General features: G+C 37.3%; 1 protein-coding gene across 3 annotated transcripts in view; it reads right to left on the minus strand.

The window, feature by feature from the left end:
* Positions 1-22,386, minus strand: part of nlgn2b (neuroligin 2b) — an 86,928-nt gene that overhangs the window by 25,944 nt on the left and 38,598 nt on the right. Inside the window, exons 1-3 of one of the 3 annotated variants that reach the window (XM_058789417.1) lie at positions 18,459-18,596; positions 4,122-4,331; positions 3,758-3,811 (exon numbers count right to left, since the gene is read on the minus strand). In XM_058789417.1, coding sequence (XP_058645400.1) covers positions 3,758-3,779 — 22 coding nt within the window. In that variant the 5' untranslated portion in view covers positions 3,780-3,811; positions 4,122-4,331; positions 18,459-18,596. Of the gene's footprint in view, positions 1-3,757; positions 3,812-4,121; positions 4,332-18,458; positions 19,175-22,386 lie in introns of those variants that run through there. The other 2 variants (XM_058789415.1, XM_058789416.1) reach the window with 2 other exon arrangements.

A 22,386-nucleotide genomic window follows, 5' to 3' on the forward strand; every position in this document is an offset into this window, starting at 1 on the left:
GATCTCTCCCCCTCCGTGCTCTCAAATTGGTGATCTGAGCGTTCCCCCTCTCCTCCTCTCTTTCATCTCTCCTCTCTTTCATTCTCCTCCTTTCCTCCGTCACTGCTGTGCGTTTCCTCTCCTCTTCTCTCCCGTGTTCAGAGACGCAAAATTGGATTAGCTGGCAGTGTCTCTATTTAAACCTCTGCAATTAGAGACGCCCGGAATCCGAGAACTCAGTGCATAGAGTGCGAGCCCTGCACATGCACAGACATGTATGCTATAAAGAGTGATAGTCTTTTTAAATGGAAAGAGCATTGAATAATGATACTGTAAAACCCTGGTAATTGCTTAACTATCTATTATCTTAATATATATATAAATTTGATGACACAATACATGGAATTTTACTGTGAAATACTATTTAAATATTCAAATATGTTTTTTGTAAGTAATGTGTGCATATACGTATATATATATATATATATATATATATATATAGTGTTTTTAAAAATAAAACTATACAATATATATGATATAAAAACCAATAAATTTTTTTTTTTTTTTGAGAATTTTAGGGGAACATTAATTTAAATAAGATTTATTGCCATTAATTACTTGTCTTTGTGCCGTTTCAAATTTGTATGACTTTCTTTCTTCCGTGGAATGTAAAAGAATACATTTTGAATAATGTCCTGGTTGCTCTTTTTAGTGCATTTATTCAGTTTATTCAATTTATTCATGAACAATTTATGAATTTATTAAGTTTATTCATGAACAATTTATTCAGAAAGGTTTTGTGAACTCAGTCAAAGAGTCAAAAAACTAATTTGCTTATTAAATGGACGTTGTTCCTTCTCTAATGAAATCTCTTGAAATCCATATGTGACCCTGGACCACAAAACCAGTCTTAAGTCGCTGGGGTATATTTGTAGCAATAGCCAAAAATACATTGCATTGGTCAAAATGATCGATTTTTCTTTTATGCCAAAAATCATTAGGATATTAAGTAAAGATCATGTTCCATGAAGATATTTAGTAAATTTCCTACTGTAAATATATAAAAACTTAATTTTTGATTAGAAATATACATTGCTAAGGACTTCATTTGGACAACTTTAAAAGGTGATTTTCTCAATATTTCGATTTTTTTGCACACTCAGATTCCAGATTGTTAAATAGTTGTATCTCAGCCAAATATTGTCCGATCCTAACAAACCATACATTAATGGAGAACTTATTAATTTGTCATTCAGATGAGGTATAAATCTCAATTTTAAAAAAGTGACGTGGTCCAGGGTCACATATATGTCAGGGTTTAAGTAGTCTCAGCCTCAGACATCGTTCCCATTGACTGTTGGCTGAACATCGGGTGCATAAGGCAAACAAAATGAGAAACATTTCGGGAGTTTTGTAGTTGTCATCTGATTGGTTGAATTTTACAGGATTTCTGAGAAACGTGTATGTTGCATTTTGACACACCTGGAAACAAACCCGCTGTGACACTAAACTCCCTTGTGGAAGAAAAAAGTTGTATTTACAATTGTGACAATGATCAGTTACCATGATCAACTAAATGCTGGACTTTTAAAAGTATAGGCAGACTCTGTGCCACTGTTGTAGTAAACTTGCACAACGTTCTTGAATGAATTTATTAGTTGTATGCTGGTCTGTTATTGTAGGGACATCAACTTTACATTTTCACTTTCCAAAACATGAGGCTGAATAAAACAAACTGTGATTGGCTGCTTCACTTGTCTGTCAGATGACCTCTTGGCCAGTTCCTGGACCATTAATAGCTGTAATGGAGTCCAGAGCCTACAGATCTGATTATGTGAGACTAGGGTAGACAGATTTGTAGTGAATAACAACTTAAAATGTAAAGTTAAAAGTATGATTTTAGAAGGTTTGGAATGAGAGTCATGTAGATTACTTTTATGGTGACTTTGCATCTGAAGCTTAAAATTCTCAGTTTCCATTCAGTGTAAATGGATTTGCATAGATAAAAATCAATTAATACAAACCTTATTTATTTTATTTTTTTAAACAAACGAAAGAAAGTCATAAAATTTTGGCATATCATGACAGCGAGTAAATGTTTTTTTTTTTTTTTTACAGAAAGTATAGTGTTCTCCCCACTAAAGAATAAGTACCCGGGTTGCACTTTTCAGTTACTAAAAAAAAAAAAAAAAAAAAAGTAATATTCCTTCTGATTTATTTTATTACCTGTGTACATGTGTTCACTTTTATGTTGTTTAGTTAATTTAAAAATGTATACCCTAGTAATATAGTAATATATTTAAAATACATTAATTTCATACTAAGTATAGTTCAAATCTATTAACATACTTGTATTTACTGACATATTTCTTGAGACTTGCTGATATAAAAACTTAGTACTTCTGCAGAATGCACAATATTAGGCCTAAATTCACTATTGATGAGGTTTGTATGATCTTTGAAAAATATCACTCTTTAAATGCAAGATATTTAAAGTGTACCTACAGTTTACTTGCAATAGTTCCACTTTAACAATCAAATATACTCCAGTATATCTTTAATTGAACTTCAGCACTACTTCTTCCCAATTAAAATGCACTAAGTACAAAATTAGTTGTTCGAATTTAGCAGACTTTAAGCATACCAGTTTAGTATACCACAAGTACAATTGCAATGTATTTTTATTAATCACATAAATATGTAAATGTATTTGTAGTATACTTAGCATGAAATAAATGTATTTCAAATACATTTTAGTATATTTATTTTTCACTAGAGAATACATGTTTGTGGTTCATGTTAAGGCCGATTTTTATGATCTAATCGCCATCATGTGACCTACTTTGACAATACGTATTATTATTATTATGAACATCAATATATTTAGTACAAAGCAGATTTAAGTACTTCCTATGGGTTGGCAAATTAAAATATATATATAGCCTACTGTCATAAACTGCAAAATATACAGGCACCAAATGCTGTCAATTTCTGGCAGCCACAGCTGCCAGATTTTTGTTTTTGAACATAACACAGAAACACACATTTAGTGGAAACTGCGAAAGAGTGTTACATGGAGTGAACAACATGCACACACACATTTGCAAGGACACCCACATACACAAACACACACACACACACACACAAATGAGCTCAGACACAACAGTATATGCTGTAAACACACACATATACACAACAAGAGCTAGTCAGCAACTGATTTTTGTACTAATAAATTCTAGGAAATATTAAGATATAGTATTAAGTCATTTTAAATACTATTAGAACATTCAGAATATATTTTTCTCTGCTCCTAGAAGCAATAAATCCAGCCTGTTGTCTTTTACAGGCTTACTGCATTAGCTACTCTACTGCATTCTCAGCCGGATGCATGTCAGCCAATGAGATTGCACTAAATCACAGGGGGCTGATGGGATTTGTAGTTTATTGATTTCTGGCTAATCCTTTGCCATTCATCAAAAAGGACACAAACGTATAATGAAATCTTAATAACCGTTGTAATAAAATGATGTAAGAATCATTTGTCTTGAGAAGAGATTCAAAATATATGCAGCACAAATGACCACATCAGCAGTGCATGAAGTAGTGCATGTATGCTTGAGCATATGTAGGTGTTTGTGCCTGTGGCTAGTTGAGCTAGAAGCAAAATGCAAAAACATACTAGACAAAATAATCAAGAGAAATAATGGCACACATTACAACCCCCCAAAAAAGAGTCTGAAAAACAAGACAAAAAGGGAAAAACATGCAAGAAAAATACCTTCGTCCCTCGGTCTGTTCATCGAAGACTCATCGTGTTTTTTTGTGAGCGGACCTGGGGTTAAGACAAAAAGGGGGGGAAAGAGAAAAGACAAAATTCAAAAAGATTTTACTGCGCTGAAACAAAAAGAGCAAAAAATTCCAAAACAGCAAAACAAGAAAAATGACAAACTAGCAAGAGATCATGTGTCCCAATTTAAAAGAAGAATCAAAAACAGCAGCCAAAGCAGAAGAGCAAAACAGACAACAAACTCATAGAAAGAGAAAGAGAGAGAGAAACTGATGGTGGTGTGACACTTGCTAACATCCCCACTAGCAGCTACAATGTTGTCACTTTTCTTCCACAGTTTTCCATCCACACTCACTCGTTCGTTATATGCCAGGCTTTCAATGACAAATGTCCAGCCATCTTTCTTTGTGCCCAGAGAGAGAAAGTGATGAGACATGTGGAAACACTGTAGCAAAGCTGCGTTTAGTGCAACGGCCCTCAGGAGTCCTCCGACTTAATGTCCTGTGGGACAGTAACTCCCCCTCACAGGATAAGACTGCTGAAACTGTGATCTCTCTTTTCCTGTCTTACAAACAAACAAATAAACAAACGTCTTGTGTAATGCTCTTAAGAAAGCATCTGCCGAGGACATACATTTATAGCTATAAATGAACATTTTATCCATTCAAATTTACAGACAATATCAGTATCTTGTGCAGAGTGGAATTTTAAGCCAAATCAGGCTTACTGGCTCTTTTTCACATTGCAGAGCAACGGACAAAAACAAAAAGTGGACTACATTCGAAATGTGAAAAATTACAACAAACTCGACTATGTCTCCTTTCGATCTTTTTTTTCTGCATCAAAAGTAACCATGGTAGCCATAGATTTCATCAAATGAATGTTACAGATAATAATAATAATACATGATGCAACCTGGTTTTTGGATGTTACCATCAGTATTGTTAAAGTAAAACTATTAAAAATCATTTGCAGCAATTGAAATAAAGCTGAAATAAAATATTAGATGGAATATGTAAACTTAGAAGAAAATGTAGAAAATTAGAAATGAAATAAATAATCTGAAAAAAAAGAATAAAAATTAATAAAAAATATATTATAATATAAAAAACACCAAACATTAATACATAACAAAAATACACCAAACATAACAAAATTATAAAAAAAAATATATATATATATATATATATTAATTACTAAATACAAAAATATTATCAAATGTTATTATATAATATAAATACCGTAATATACTGGTTATATAAATATACCATAATATTAAACGATTATTACGGTATTACCATGGAATTCTTTCTAGGGCTTTGAAATACCATACTAAAAGCCTGGTACAGTACATGATATTTGAAACATACCCTCACAAAACAACAGCATTTTTTATAAACAACTTTATTGAAAGAATAACTGTTGTAACTATGACATTATGTAAACTATAGTTAGCATGCAGCTATAGTATTGACATTCAGGTGCTGGATGAAACTGTATTGAAAGTCAGATCTGATGTAAAAGTCTGATTGCTTCTAGTTATTAATCTGTAGTTTCTTCTCATTTCTGGTCTCATTCACCCCACTGAAACAGATCCTAGCATTTATCAGCAGGTGCTTTAGTTTGTATTGCAATAGTAGCTTTCTGTCACTGGCTTCTTCAGGACTGGAGCTGAGAGGATCTAGTGCAGCGAGACACATTAGCATCTGTCGCTAACTCAGGTTAAATGCTAAATGTCTGTGTGGCGACAGCCATTAATGGGTATTATCAGTATGACCCCCCTACCCCCTCTCTCAGTACTGGCGGTGGGCCTGTAAGAGACGAGATAGAAATCGTCTCCATTTATTTACCGTTTATCTGCTACACAGGCTCTCCACACCAATAGACCACACACACACACACACACACACACAAACCCCATTTGTCATTGCTGTGCATATAATTCTCACCCTGTCTGTCCAGCTTACACATAATGCACATATATACAGCACAACGGTATTCTCATAAATGACTTCAAATGCTCTTCACCTGATTTTTTTCTTGAAGCACATACATTCACAATTTCATTTAAAGGGAAAGTGTCATATTTTCAGTATAGTAATCATTTTTCAATACTGCAGAAATAAATAAAAGCACACCATTAGTATGTTGATTTTTGTGCAAAGTTCAAATACAAAACGTGCATGTTATATGAAAGGAGTCTTTCAAATGATCAGTTTGTTTGAGCTAAAATTCTGAAGCGTGAGGCTTTGACACTGCATGATTTCGGATGTAGTCTGCTTGAGAATCCAGACCAGCCCAACACAGAAATGCTGGCTTAAAAAAACAGCACAACAGTTAGTTTCCAGTAGTAAAAATCCACTTCATTTTCGCCATAGGGGAATTGATTTTTAAAAATAACTTATAAGCCTTTAAAAACAGCCATACTGTGAGCTGCGAGGTTGTTAATCGATGGTATACGCTTCTGTTGACGCTATCAGTCCACTTTATTTTAAGTTACTTTTTAAATAATCATGTTTTATAGCAGAATTACTGGTAAAAACTGCATTCCCCATGATTCTGCAGAAAAAAATGTCATTAATATTTCTCGAATCTCACACTAGTTTCCCATTAAACACAATAAATGCAATCACATAGATCTATATTTACCCATAGTTTTTAATTCAATTATATGATACTTCTTCTTTACCACAATAAAGTACTCGGCCTTGTAGCTTTGAAGTTTATGTGATTCACCTCATAGCTTGCTGGTTTTCCTCATGGCTTTTAATTGTTAAAGACTTTTTTTTTTTTTTTTAAATATCTATGGGAAAAATACTTACATAACCAAGTTCAATGAAAAAGTGGACGGTCACTGTTGCACTGTATTGTGTGAGTTTGGTGTGGGACTATCAGTTCCTATCGGGAAAAAAAAGGCACAACAAACATATACTAACATATACACATTACATACCTTTAAGTACACTGAAAAAAAAGTTTTTTTGGAGTCATTTCTGAGGGAAAGTGAAGAAGTCAATCCTACACCCTACTTTATTCAGACGCATGCGCATTCCTTATATAGTCGAGTGTGTGCACCTTCTCGCATGTTCCTCTGAGCTGAATCTCCTGAGTTGCACTTAAGCTTTGAGACTCGATCAATGCTGACGTGATTTTCAGTTCAATTCACCATCTCGGGTCAGTTCTTCCAGTAAAGGCTGGAGAGCAGGAGACAGGTTGATGGGAGTATGGAACAAGCGCGCGTGTGTGTGATTAAGTCTCAGCAACGTCAGCACTTTATCGACACTTAAAGCATTTGGAGATCAAGCTTTCACTGTTTTACTGGTTCCTGCTTCCGACTGTATGGTCTACTGCCTCCATTAGGGCTCAGGCTTTTCCGAGAAACCTAATCCTGCTGGCCTTTGAAGACGATGCACCAGCTTTAAAACTAAGGCCTAGAATTCCCCTCTAAGTGAAAGAAGAAACGAGAGATGCCGTTGGTGTGGAAGTAGAGCGGAAAGCATGATAATTAAGACTTAAAATGGAGGAAAGATCATTTACGTGGGATGAGTCTTGGGTGGTACGTGGGCTGGTGAGCGCCTGGTGCGGTGACAGTCAGGAAGGAAAAACCAGGCTCTGTGGCGTTACTCCCAGTCTGAGAGATGGCAGCGTGCATCTTGAGCCGCTGAACAGTTTGTGCAGTAAACACTTTCTTTCCTGAGAAAGTGTGTGTGAGCGAATGTGTATTTGGTATTTTTTGACAGGAGTGCGTGACAGGAAACCCGGCAGTACGCCATCCCAGTGTAACCAGCAGGTTTGTCCTCTCTGACAGGCTTGCCGTGTAGAGACGTCTTCAGTATATTCTCTCTGTCTCTCTTTCTGCTTTTTTTTTTTTTTTTTTATCTCTCTGTCTCCCTCTCACTGTCTGCAAGGGGAGCAGACCTAGAAAAACAGTACATGAAAGCAATCTGCCTTGAAGGGCTGATGTCATGTGCTCAATATATATCTCCCCTCCATTAAAGACTCTAGATGAGCCATTAAACAATAGCTACAGCAGTTTCTTTCTTTCTGTTTTGTATTAACTCTTACACTGTGTCCTAACCAGACGTGACATGTCCAGTTTCCAGCGGCAGTATTTTCTCTGTCCATTCTTAAAGCAAAAATACTGCACAATCTTGGTCAGTCAAAGCATGTTTGATGTTTAATATTCAGATATGTGGAGCAAAATTTGATCAGTGAAATTTTGATGTGGGCGGGGCTTATGAGCACAACACTACGGAATTACAAACCACATGACCAATGAAATGTCTTGTTGCACTAGTGGCTGGATGGAATACAGTAACTAACACAGTGTCCTAACCAGGCGTGACACATCAAGCCTTCGGGAAGTAATTTGTCTGGACACCTTCAAAATGAAATTGATGCGTGACATGCTAATCACGTTATTTTTTCCCCAAACCCGTTAAGCACAAATTGTGGGACTATGGAGGGTGTCAGGGACACTAAACATCATCACGCCGAACAGGAAAACTCATCTACTCACTAGTCCGAGTTTACAGCCTCTTTGTGTTTATACTTACGGTCTTGCAAACTATTCAGACTTTCTTGTTTTACATAAAGAGTTGTCAAAAGCTTAATGATAGTGACGTTGAAGTCATGCGACCATGGTATGGTTTGTTCGGTCACACTTTATTTTAAGGTCCAATTCTCACTATTAACAAACTATTAACTATGACTTCTGCCTCAATAAACTCCTACTTTGCTGCTTATTAATAGTAAGGTAACTGTTAAAGAGTTACTCCACCCCAAAAAGAAAATTTTGCCGTAAAAGCTTCGTTCGTCTTCGGGAACACAATTTAAGATATTTTGGATGAAAACTGGGAGGCTTGTGACTGTCCCCAGAATTAACACTGTCAAGGCCCAGAAAAGTATGAAAAGTATCGTCAGAATACTCCATCTGCCATCAGTGGTTCAATCTGAATTTAATGAAGTGACAAGAACACTTTTTCTGCGCGAAGAAAACAAAAACATTGACTTTATTCAACAATTCGTCTCCTCTGCTTCAGCGTAGAGCCATTTTGGAGAATATCCGCTGGACGCAAGCAACGTACGCTGTTCTGTGTTAGCCGCATACCGGATACGCTGTTTTCGTTCAAATCAAAGCGTAAACAAACGTAGAAAGTGTATCCGTGCGATATACAATATCACAGTAGATGTTTTAGCAGTACCCGGTTCTTTTTTGGAGGATCTTAAAAGCATAAAATATAGACTTTTTGCATTTTCCAGTCTGCTGCCTTGCACGTCACAGCTTCACTCTAGTGAAGGGCTTGGTGAATTAACTATGACTTTTGCCTCAATAAACTCTTAATTTGCTGCTTATTAATAGCAAGGTAGTTGTTAAGTTTAGGTCTGGGGTAGGATTAAGGGATCTTTATTAAGGGATATATTTTTTTTAAGTCTCGTGTCTCTTAAGGCTGCATTTTAAAAATCAATAACTACTATTAATATACTGTGAAATATTAATTTAGTATTAATACAAATATTAATCATTAATCATCACTCCAGTCTTCTTTGTATGCTGATTTGGTGCTAAAGAAACATTTATTATTATTATCATCACTGTTATCACAACAGTTGTGCTGCTTAATATTTGAGTGGAAACTGTGACATTTTTTTAGGATTCTCTGTTGTTAAAAATAACAGCATTTATATGAAATAGCAATATTTTGTTACTTTGCAAATGTCACGTTTGATCAATTTAATGCATCCTTGCTGAATAAAATAATTTGTTTAAAAAAATGGAAATGGAAATTCTATCTGCAAGCTTTCTCCATGTATTATGATATAGACACCTTTGGATATAAACAAAACTGTGAGAGTATGGAAAACAATATTAGCTGTAATATAATATCCCACTTTTCAGCATCCAATCAAATCCTGATGGATGCAATCAAGCCCCACCTTACATCACTATTCCCGCTAAACCTTCTGTTTCACTCAAAAATGTCATATTACAGGAGCGAAATGGGTTGCGGATACCATTTCATGTTGTTTTTAAAGTCACCCAGTAAGGAGGTGAGCGCAGCCTCAAGTGACATGATGTAATGGCCAGTTTTTCAGTGAAATTTCAGGAGAGGGACGAATCACCGTCGTAATCGTCTCCAAGAGCTCCTTGTAAATGAGGTCATTGAGCACGTGTGTGCGTATGAGTGCACGGAGCCGTGCTTCTTTGCCGTTCATTACCCATGGGCGAGTGAGAAGAAGACTGTCCATATCTATATGACATAAACCTTCAGTTACTGCTAGCAATCTCCCAGCTGCTCCCACTCAAACAAGTGTCATCCTTCTCTTCCACTTTCTCTCGCTCTCCTGTCGCGCTCTATCTATCTCTCGTTCGCTCTTTCTCTCTGGTGAGCTGTCTGCATCTGCCGCATCATGCTGTGCTCTGAAATATAGCTTTTAATAAAGCGTATGGACGGTAAACGCTCGTCGAACTGGTAATAAAAATGGAGGATTCTTGGTGTTTGGCGGAGGCAGAACTGTGGCAGGGACTAACACAGTCGGCTAGACGAGAACACAGCTGCCTTCCCACACAGAGCACAGCTGGAGATAAAAGATGTGTGTGCATCTGTGTAGAGCTGTTGGCTCTAATAGACCTTTCACTGTAAAAGAGGGGCTGCCATGTTGTTAGTGGTACGTGCCATGGCAAATGACACTACTACTATTGCTCATATACTTAGGGTTGCTAAGCACTGAACTTTGGTTTGTGTCACTGACGCATCCTTCATCGTTTGTACTACAGACGTAATTGATATCTCAAATCATATGGTTGAAAGACAGATGCTATTACTATTAATTATCAGACGTTTTGCCTGAAGCACAATAAAACAGGTTGAAGGAGAGACCCAGGCCATATATGGGGGCAAGAATATCATAGGGATGAAAACTGACAATAATAAAAAAGTGAAAGGAAGCAGAAAGCTGAACATGCTCACAATGTATATATAATAAATGCAGGCTTGGTGAGCAGAAGAAATAAAACATTTTAAAAAACCATGAAAAATCTTACTGTTCAAAAACTTTTGACTGGTAGTATATATATATATATACCCCTACATAACATATAGGCCTATATAAAATAGCATTTTTTTTAGAAGCGATATTTATTTATTTATTTATTTTTTGCATTCCCCCATTACAGTATCAGAATTTTAATATATTTTTAAATAATGCTGCTTTAAAAAAATAAAAAAAATAATACACTCTAGTATTCTGATTTGCTGCTCAAGAAACATTTCTTATAATTATCAACGTTGAAAGGTTTTTGGTGCCTAATATTCAGAGCTGGGTAGTAACTGATTACATGAAATCTGGATTACGTAATCAGATTCCAACAATCATGTACTCATAATTACAGTACATTACATTTTTAAATACTCATCATTAGACTACACTTACTTTTTTCTTGATTACATAAATTCACACATTAGCAATAAAATATTCAAAATTAATTGATTCTTACTTATTCTTTTTCATCTTTTAAATGTTCCTTTCTAAAATGCTTACATGACATGGAGGTAAACAAATAAAATATTTCATTTTATTTTGATTGGTATTATTTTAAAATAATTCATTTTAATTTTACATTTTTATGACTTAATTATTAGCTTTTTATTTCAATTGCGAATTCCTTTGCGAACCCCAGAATGGGAAACCGTGACATTATATGATGTTTAATTCAGTTCACGTTGTTAATGAATGGAATATATTTTATTTGCATTTTAATATCAATATGGTACAGTATTATCTTATTTAAATCAATGTGTTAAATGAGTTAGCTCAAAAGTAATATAAAAGTAGTCTGATTATACATATATATAATGCATTACGTTACTAACGTTACTAACTTTTTGTCATGTAATTTGGAATCGGCAATGGACTGCAATTTGTAAATACCCAGTATATATACAGTATATTGTATGTGTGTGTGTGTAATAAATCACCCTTGAGAATTATGAGAAATACAATCAATTCACAAGTAAAACATCCCGTTTTATTCTGGTAATGGCAATTTAGGCAGAGATACCTGTATGATTATTTTGAATGCCAGAATGCTTAAAAAAGTCCTAAATAGGCTTGTATTGCTTCATGGAAAATAATAATAATTTCGTATTTTTTCCTTTTGATTTTGGGGTGACGTGAGCTTCTGTGAGATTTGACCCAAAAAAACAAAAAAAAAACAAAAAAAACCCCCCAGAAAAGTGGAAACTGCATCATGAAAACTGCATTCAGCACAAGACTTAGTTACACATTTGCACCGTTACCTGATTTGTGCAACTTGTTTAGTTCAATATGACTCTGGCGGTACAATAACAAACAGCGTGTGCAAACAAGTGCCGCTATCAGTGGCCACAATTAATTCTCACTGAATTGCCCGCAGTTGTTTAGAGTGATTCGATAGGGAAAACAGCAAGACAAATTTTCGTATGCAGCTGGACTGTACTGTACTTAGGGGGGAAAGAAAAATATGGGAGAGAGAGAGAGAAGGAGACAGTATAATGGGAGATTTGCCTGCAGGGGATTGTCATGATCCACAGCATTGGTTACAACCCTTGTCCCAGTAAGAAATGACTGTTTACTCTATGTGTGTGTGCATGTCACCCTACATGTTATGATTGTGGCAAAGTGGCTTTAGGCACATATGTATGCCGGCGATTGGGTTTATACGGGTGTTTGTGCCGTGATGCAGATGTGTATATCGTAGAGGTTTGCCAGCTGTTGTACACTGTGGGGAGGTGGACGGTGTCACAGCTCTTAAACCACCACATACAACACGGCTGCGGCCAAACACATCAATATAACTGATATCTGATCTACCCTGGGCTTGGGTTCAAAACATTCCACTGACTAGACAAATACAAACACATTTGATCCTGTCACATTTTATGAACACACACACTCAGAAGCTGCATGAATGCGGTGTTCTGGATTCAGATGTGTTTAGCCATGTGTTCTGCTTTTCTGAACAGCTGCATGGTTGTGAAACTGTGTTTGTTGGTGAACAGCATGAGTTGATAGTTCATCGCAGAGGTGAATCAAGCCTATCTACAGCTATCACAACATCCACTTCAATTCAGACATCCACTTTTTTTTTCTTGAGGCTGCTCCAGATTTGCTCTCAGTTATGCATTAACTTTGTTTCAGATGTTTCTCTTAAAATCCCTGTCCCTGTTAGGCAAAATCAGTTCTCTCGGCAGCCATTGTGATAACAGCCCCAGGCAGCTATTCTCTAGTAGCTGTACAGTGTAGAAAGTCCGAAATTTACAAAACTGGTTGACAAGATTATGTTTCAATAACTAACAATAAAATATAAATATAATAATAAAAAAATATAGCCTATTTAGCTTTATAAGCTAAAAACGACTATTTTCACACTGGTCCAGCTAATATGCATGCTAATGCATTCTAGAGTAAACTGACTGGCCAATGTCTCATTTATATATAAGAAAGGATTTCAATTCTTATAACCACCACGATAAAAGTTACGAGTTTCATTAATTTCTATACAAGAATCCATATTCACCATGTCACTGAGAAAAATAAAAATATAAGCAAGACATCTGCATGAGACATAATATGAATGTGAGTGGAAGATGTTAATATTAGCTTCATGTTTTTGCTATACAAAAGTTGGTTTTTGGAATACTTAGATGCATCAAAATCTTTTCAATAATCAAATTCCTATCGTAACTGGAGCAAGGTCCAAAACTTTTCCCACACCTGTTAATGTGGGTGATTTAATAACACTTATCAATCATAAACCATAATATTATTTTACATGATTTAAAAAAAAAAAAAAAAAAATTGTCCTTTTGACAACTGAATTATTTTAGCTTTTATTTGGCTACTCATGTGACTGTGTCCATCATTTGATCAAAAAATGACTAAGTGCACCTTTAGAGAGATCTAATTTGCAATTTTTCCGATCTCTAACTGTAGATACAACAGATTCCTTGTCATTATATCAGAAATTCTTGCTGTGTAATTCTGCCAATTTCCTGACATTTATTGGGATATAATTTGAAGATATTTTGTACATACTGAGCTTGCTTATTCGAAAACTCTGCACTAGAATGGTGATGAGGAGCATGGCCAGTGTGTGCATGCTTGTGTGTCACGGCCGGGTCATCAATCACCAGCATCATTGATTGAATATTGATCAGCGTGGGCCATAATTCAGCATCTCTATCACATGCAGCCTTACCAGCAGACCCACAGTGGCAGAAACCTCTCCTTTGAAACAAACAATAGAGCAAATCTTATACACTTGTGCCAATTAGAGGAGAATGAGAAGACAATAGGAGCATATGCATCTTATGTACACACGCTCTCCCTCGCTGCCTCTCTGTTTCTTTCTCTCCATCTCTCGTTCTCCTGCAGAAGAATCCTGATCCAATTTTCACCCGATCAAGGGCTGCTAGGACGGCAGAAATAGCAGCATTAGTTTGAGGTTTGTTCTTGCATCAAAAACTATTGACACCATAGTGCTTCTGCAGCGTCGACCAACTGGTTATTTATTTATTAACCTTCACCAACATCACTAGACCCCAAATGCAACACTCTCCCAACCTGCAGTTGCCGCTAAGCAAATCTACATTTACATAATACTGCCAAGCTTCAATTGACTATTGAACTGTTACCATCTTTTTGTTTAGCTGCGCACCTTATTGATTGTATTAAAGGGATTTTTTATTTGGAGCGCAGCCTTGAATGAAGAGAAGTGAGCGTCACGCTTCAATCTGCTTGACAAAACACGTCTGGGTGAAATCAAATTTCCCCTGACGTGACCGAGAAGCGGCCCCACCTCTGCTTCTGAAGCGCAGTCGTACGTCACGTTTTTTCAGAGTCAAATGCCACATGCCTGAAGGAAATACCAGTGCTTGTATGGCAGAGAATGAATAGTGTTACATTTTTAGGTGAATTTAGGTTTATGCTTTGGTTCTGCATAAATGAAATGCCACACTGCAAGCTCCTTAAACTTTGGCTTTGTCATGACACCCAGTCTTGTTTTCTGCCGGCTGTGCATTAGAATCAACACACATAATGTGGCTTCTGTGCAGTCTCTGCAGATTAAAGAGAAGAAAACAAGGCCAAATGCAATTCAGTATGCAAATTGATTTTAGAAAGAAACCAGTAAGCAATGGTGTCATGGCTTTTGGTTAGATTTTGAAACAATGAATTAACAATATGCACAAACGATGCACACATTGATCAAAAATTATGAGCTAATAATTGAAAGTTAATTGAAATAAATTCAACAAATTTGAATGAAGTCTATACATGAAGTGATCTGAGCTGAAATAGCAGAAATGGGAAGAGATGGATAAAAATATACTGACAAACCAAACATTTGCCTCATCTGGTGCTAAACAAAGTAAGCAGAATGAGCAAATAAACAGCACTATCAGCAGACGCAATTAACTGTGTGAGAATTCCTCCCGAAATATTTAGGAATATCAATATAATGCGGCCTTGCCAGCATCGCAATAAAAATGAAACAATATTGGCTGTTAAACTGGACGTAGCATTGAATTAGCATTTCCAATTAAGCATTAATCACATAAACTGACTAAACTAATTGTGGCTGATTTGTTTTATTAGTTCAATTTCAAATTCACAGAGAGAGTGATCACTTTTATGTTCTAATACAAGAGAAGATTAGAGGTGAGAAGATGCTTGTCATTTGAATTTTATGATTATCTAACTATCTGTCTATGCAATGCATATTGTCAGCTCCGAATTAGAGTTAAAAAATTTAATCTGATCAAATTAATTCTGAGTGAATATGAGAACGCTAAATGAGCAGCAACCATTTTTTGTTTATAATATCATGCATACTAATTTTTAACACTCAGCATAAATGGGCTTTAGGAGGGAGATCCCTTGCAAGATGATCATCATATTTATGGCTTCTTCAAAAAGTTTTAAAATGCCTGAGAAAAAGAGAGTGAACGAGCAAGAAGGATAGATAGAAGAGATAATTACAGTTCCTTCTAATCCTTTGGCTGTAAACTACACTTGCATCCCCACCGACATTACCATAAAACACCTACCAAATGTTAAACTGAAATGGAGTGAAAGCGCCAAGTCCAGATCCATTAAATCCCTCTCAAACCTGTGAATGATTCTCAGCGCAGTGACTGTGTAGGAATCCCCGTCAGTGAGTGTGTGCTGGACGATTTTTTGATAAGACTCACTAGCAGCGCAGCGGCGCTTGGCACACATAAACATGGGAAGTGATGAGTGTGGAGAGTGTGTACACCTCCACAACACTGTCAGATGCATTAATCACTTACTGTGGAGGAACTGTTTTTCTGGGTTGCTGTGAACAAGAGGGTTTTTGTGTGTGTTTTTTTAGTGTTGTAGACCCATCTTAACACTGCAAAGGCAGCATCAAAGTCCCGTCTGAAAAATTCACACACTTTCAATGCAGTCATCCGTCTGCATACATACTGCAGATCCACTGCATTGCTGTCTGTAAAAATACTGCAACCTTATACACATAAAACACAGATTCCCTTGTGTGTACATGCAATTCATCTTCATAATTATGAAAAAATATCTTCTCTTGTTATGTGGCCCAGATTTGCTTATTATTTCTTATTAGGGAAAAATCTATTTCTGTTCACAGAAGCTGATTCTTTGAACTCTTGTTTAAATAACACATGGACTTTTTGATGTTTCCAAGTTTACTGTGTGAAAATTCTCTCAGATTAAGATTAATCACTAATTATTTATCTCAGTCATTCTTATTTATGATTTTTACATGTGGATCTACTGCTGAAAACTGCTAAGAAAGCTCATAGGAAAGAAAAGGCACAAATTAGATATTTAATGTGGCAATTTCTTCTCCTAGACAGCAATAAGATTAAATGGAGACTTCAAAAATTATTCTGTCTCATTAACAGTAGATATACTTGACAATCTGTAACACTTTATTTTAATAGTCCACTTCAGACTCTATACTAAATATAACGTTCTGTCATGAAACTCTAGATGGCGCAGGCTGATCTTTTAGCTCAATCTGATATAATCACATGATTATTCACATGGGCAGCTGATTGGTTTCTTTCATATTAGCAGCCAATGAGTTTGCTGTTCAACATTCAAATACTCGGCTAGTGCTTGCTGTAGCAGTTGCAGCACGCTTCAGAAATCCTCCACCTCCCCCAGCTCCACCTGTATAGATCTGCTGCGGGGTGATTTCATGTATGTTATATATGGGGGTTATTTCATACATGTTACATGTGCAGGAGCAGTATTTCCTACATGCTCACAGCAGCATGTCTGTGGATGTATTGGCAGTAGCAAGTCTCGGTACTAGTAGCAACTACTCAGCAGCAGTGTAGCAGATCTATTCCGCCAAGACCAAACACATTAACATTGTCATATATATTGATAAAACTCTCCCAGAGTTGTCATGACAGAACTCTAAATAACTTTTCAACTAGATATCAACTATTAGTCATTAGAGTAGACTGTGTGTTTAATATCTGCTAACACTTTATTTCGATGGTCTCTTAACACACAGTCTACTGACTTTAAGTAATTTTGCAATTACTTACCAACTTATTCTACTAAAACTAACACTAATCCTAACCTAACAGTCAAATAATACTCTAATGAGAGTTAGTTGAATGTCTAAAGTGGACTATCGAAATAAAGTGTAAATTGACAACCTATTTTATTTTCAAAGCTAGAGCAAGATTCAAACCTGTGATCACTTGGAAAAAGTATTTCTCTAAGCTACATCATATGAGCTGCTCGAAGACTGAAATTCTAGAATCACTCCTGTAATGGATGCATCATCCAACTGCAATCTACAGCACTTAGTGAATGTATATCTACAAATTAAGGAAGACTGATTTAGTGACTCACTGTAATGGACAGGCACATTAACACACTCAAAGAGTACACAGAGTTGCTAAAATGCAAAAGTGCTATTAGCATTAGAAGACCTCCTGTGTATATGGTTTCATCATTGAAGAGCTTTCATCTCTCGAACAAACACACATTGCCTGCCACACTCCCATGACTATGACAACCCATTTTGAGAGCTGGCACAGTGAGACATTACCCAGCAGTCTCTGCACAACCCATTTACAAACTGCAGCGAGGCCCATTTATCAGAGACTTTAGCACATGCTCAGATTGTTGCCTGTGCAGTTTCAGTAACAATCACTGACTGGAGCATGTTAAATATCTCTTGCGCTAGAAGGAGTTCTTGCTCTCTTTATCTCTGGCAACTACCATTTTGTATGCACTATATGCATGTAATCTAACTTAAACCCTATATGCGATTACAAGCAACAGATTAGCTTCTATTATAGGAGAACAAAAAGAGAAGGATCCCAAGGTTATCCCGAGAATGGGTTATGAAGAAATTGTCTTATTTGAAGGTGTAATGGTTGTAAATGAGTTTGAATCCTCTGTTTTACGTCCCGTAATCTCTCTGTACCCCACACCACTACAGTAAGCTCTGGAAAAGGATAGAATCACTTGAGATGAATCAATCACTCCCAATCACCAGAGCTGGGGAGGATGAACATGCTATGCTTTCTTGTGTGGGTAAAAATATGTTTAAAGTGAGTAAGAATGAATATGGATGAAACATAAATGTACCACAGATTAACCTATATGGGTTTCTGAAACTTACCATCCTCTGTGGGAACGTAGACGTTGAGATAAAGGCAGTCCTCACTCTGGTTCTGTACATAAGCCGCGGCAGCATCCAGGTTGTCGGTGAACCATACGGGAAGCATGATCTCTGGCAGCACCCCGTGGATGTTCTGTGGGCACACTGGTGCAAACTGGGTAGCGTTACGGATCTCCTGCCAGGAGCCTGGTGCCTCCGGGGGCTGGAAGCGCCTCTCGCCTACTGGCGGGGTGGCGTAGGGGACGCCCAAGTACTGCTCGACCGGACCCAGAATCTCATTGTTCAGTTCTTTGCGTACGCCCCGAAGCTTCCCATAGCCTGTGGTGACCATAGGGTGCTTGGCGGCGGTGAGGTCTGCCCGCTGGCAGGAGGACAGTGCCAGGCGAAGTGCCAAGCCCAGCAGCCACACCAGGCAAGTTTCAGATATACGACGTGGGCAGGAGCGGGCGGTCTCCCGCCGCGATCGTGCCACGCCCACCGATGACATGCTTCGGCTGGGGTGAGCGGCGCCCCAGCGATGGGTGACGAATATGAAACAGACAAGGGCGAAGAGTTTCAGGCCGTCCCGGTGACACCGAAGTTAAGGGCTTTGTGGAAGCGAGGGTGTGCGTATCCTCAGTGGAGCACAGACGAGGCCTGCTGACACTGAGCGGCGAATAACTTCATCCTGATGTTAGTGCAACATGCGCTTCTACTGGGATTTGCTCATTAGTTTCCTACAGGGAGAGAGAGACAGAGGCAGAAAGACAGATATCATTAACTGCTGACAGTAAAACATGCATACCAATGCTATCGAACACAATAAAAGGTAATTACAGTATTGCCTGAGGTTTAAAAATCATATCAACCATAAACATGTGAAACATGAATCTAATTAAATATCATTTGTTCCACTGTATATAATCTTTCTCTTAATGTTTGTTTAATATCTTGGTTGAAATTTCTCCTTCTCTTTCTGGAATATTCTCTAAGGCGCATAATTACAGATGCGTATCTGGACCATGGGCCGTTCTCTCCAGCGTGTTGTCACATCGTCGAGAGGTGTGCCATAACAACACACATTCACTCTCGGGTACCGGGGGGTGTGAAATACTGAGTGTGCTGCTTAATTGACTCCCTCGGAGGAGAAGACAGCACCAAGTGTGTTCATTTTAAGTTCCCCCCGACGTGCCGTTGCTCTAGATTCTTGGTTCCTGCCTCCCCTCCGTTCCACTTGACTTAGCCATGCTAGTTTCAATCTCGCTAGAGTAGATGGGGGCTTTTGGGCGTAATAACTGTCTACTCCTGACAGTCTATGACACAATCACCCCCCACCCCCACTAAGCTAAAGACATACATCTACAGGCGGGAATTAACCACATGACATAATGATCTACGAGGAATGCGAGGGAAGCATTTACAGCCATTTTGGCATAAAAGGACGTTATGAACAGGGACTGGGTGTACAGAGACAGACCAATTTAAAATCGTCCTATAATGAGACACTTAATTCTGGAGTCATACAGGGTAACAGGAATCAGTGATTCAAGAACGATGATGTCATACGCAATTGGTCCTGGAAACTGCTTCTAGAATGACTAATCTACAGTGGACAGCATGTATCTGTGCTTAAAAATATACGCACACTAGAGGCATCCAGTACCAAGTGGTATTATTTTAGCACTATTTACAGTATATACCATTATTAATTAACATTTTGATTATTATTTAGCTTATTATTTAACTGTGTCCATGCCTTTTCAGCGCTAATTCGTCACTGTGCGTCTTTAGTAAAACATGACAGTACAATTTTAACGCCAAAAGACGGTTTGCACTGGCGCAAGCTGTTAGTAAAACTGGCCCTTAGGCTCATAAAAATATTGACCATAAGTAGGCCTATGTGGAAGCATTGCAGTATTTTAAGATTTTATACACTGATCATGAGGGAAAAATATGTAGTATGGATTTAAATATGCTCAAAAGAGTATTAAACATCTAAAACAGTGCCATTAATGGTTTAAGCACAACCCAACTGGCACAATAGCCGATGTTGCTCTGGAATATAGACTCCCTTACCGGCTTATTAAATGTCTGTTTACATTTTAACATGAAAACCAGAGGAAAATGTGACAATTTCAAGGTGGTTTCTGAATTTTGCAAAAATCTGCAGAATAAAAACAAGATAGCTGCAAGTTTTTCAAAGAGACTGTCAGATGGGGTTTAAGGACCAGAAAAAAAATGTTTGACTGCCAAAAGACACAAGTCAAAAAAACTTTGAAAAGATGTAGGCTGACTTCTCAACAGCAGAATGCCAATGTGTGTGGGAGTTGGAAGTGTAGTTTGGACACCATGAGGGCTGTAGAACCGCTTTAAAGTGACAACCGTTGTCCCAGGATCTACATCGACAAAATCGAGAATGAAGTAAACGTCTCCTCACAGGCCCTGAGCAAACTGTTCCGTTCTGCTGATCAAAGCCTGGAGACTTTATAGAGAAGTAAATGTATGCTAAAGTAAATGTGTGCACAGCCGCAAAGAACACACAGCCAATCTGAACAACTGAAGAAAAACATGTACGTTTGCACAGGCAAAACAGAAACCATCTTACAGAAACATCTGGGCAGCATCCTTGCAGGAGCTGGAAGATTCTACAAAGAAATCAAGAGCCAAGAGCGAAGACAGAACTATCCAGCGTATGCTGTTCTTCAAGTACTCAGCATCTCCATGGCAACCAAAGTACAGCTAATCATCCAAAAAGCACCAAACCTGGACACAAAACACCTGGAGTGGAAAATCACCAACCGCAGAAGATGAGTGAAACACTGGATTTGACGCAACACCTGACCTTCTCATGACCTTGTGTGTCAAAATCCAGAGCTCAAAACCAAATATTCCTGCACTAACATTTTCAATGACAATATAGAATAATAGCATTTAATAATACAATCAGATTTAGGAGCAGAGACACTTGAGACATGTTGATTTCAGCTCTACTTCAAGAAAGTTGAGGATAAATGCAGACATCTGACATCAACAACCCCAAAGTCACTGAATAACACTTAAGCAAGAAGAAAATGCATTTATGTTAGCATTATGTACTGTTAGTAGTTACTTAACAGACTCAAAGAAATGTACAATTATTAAGATGCTGCCAAGGTGCTGTACTGTTGGTTCTTAGCAGTTAAGTGTGGCCAACTGTTTCATAAGGCGATTCTACGGTGCCCGGGAGGGGCCATCTACGGTTCACTTAGTTTTGTTGTGGGCACGACATATTAAGTCGTGGGAACGTGATAATATGTTGTGGCCACGAGATCGTTTTGTCAAGGTAACGACATCATTATGTCGTGGTCTCGAGATGCTATGTTGAGGGAACGACATCCATTTCTCGTGGCCATGAATTTTATGTTGAGGGAACAACGTATTTTTCTCGTGGCCACAAGTTTAATGCATAAACAAACCTACGTGACCATAGCAACCCAGTATTATCAGAGATGGATAAAACATTTTTATTAACATTAAACATTTTATTTAATATTTGTATATTATTATTATTATTTGGTTATATTAACTTGTTAGGGCTATATTTTTATATTTATTTCATATAAATATAATATTTTATTATTTCCCCTTTCAATGCGTGTATCGCATTACCTAATCAACGTTCTGTATAATTATGTTATTTGCTAGGCTACCATATATTTTGCAAATACTGTAAACGCCTGACAATTGTGCCAATAGGCTACTTTATGATTGTAGGCTATTTATGCCAGTGCGTGATGATAAATGAGCGTGTTGTGTTTTCATTCACAAATGAAACTACATGAATGATTCATTCCTCAACGAAACACTAGGCAGTAGGCTATAATATTAATAATTTAAAAAAAGAAATATATGTTAAATTCAACCTTTAAACTGCATTTCCAATATAGGCTATAAATTCCAGTCAGCATAA

Source organism: Onychostoma macrolepis, chromosome 10 (assembly GCF_012432095.1).
Source record: "Onychostoma macrolepis isolate SWU-2019 chromosome 10, ASM1243209v1, whole genome shotgun sequence".
Taxonomy (NCBI): Eukaryota; Metazoa; Chordata; class Actinopteri; order Cypriniformes; family Cyprinidae; genus Onychostoma; species Onychostoma macrolepis.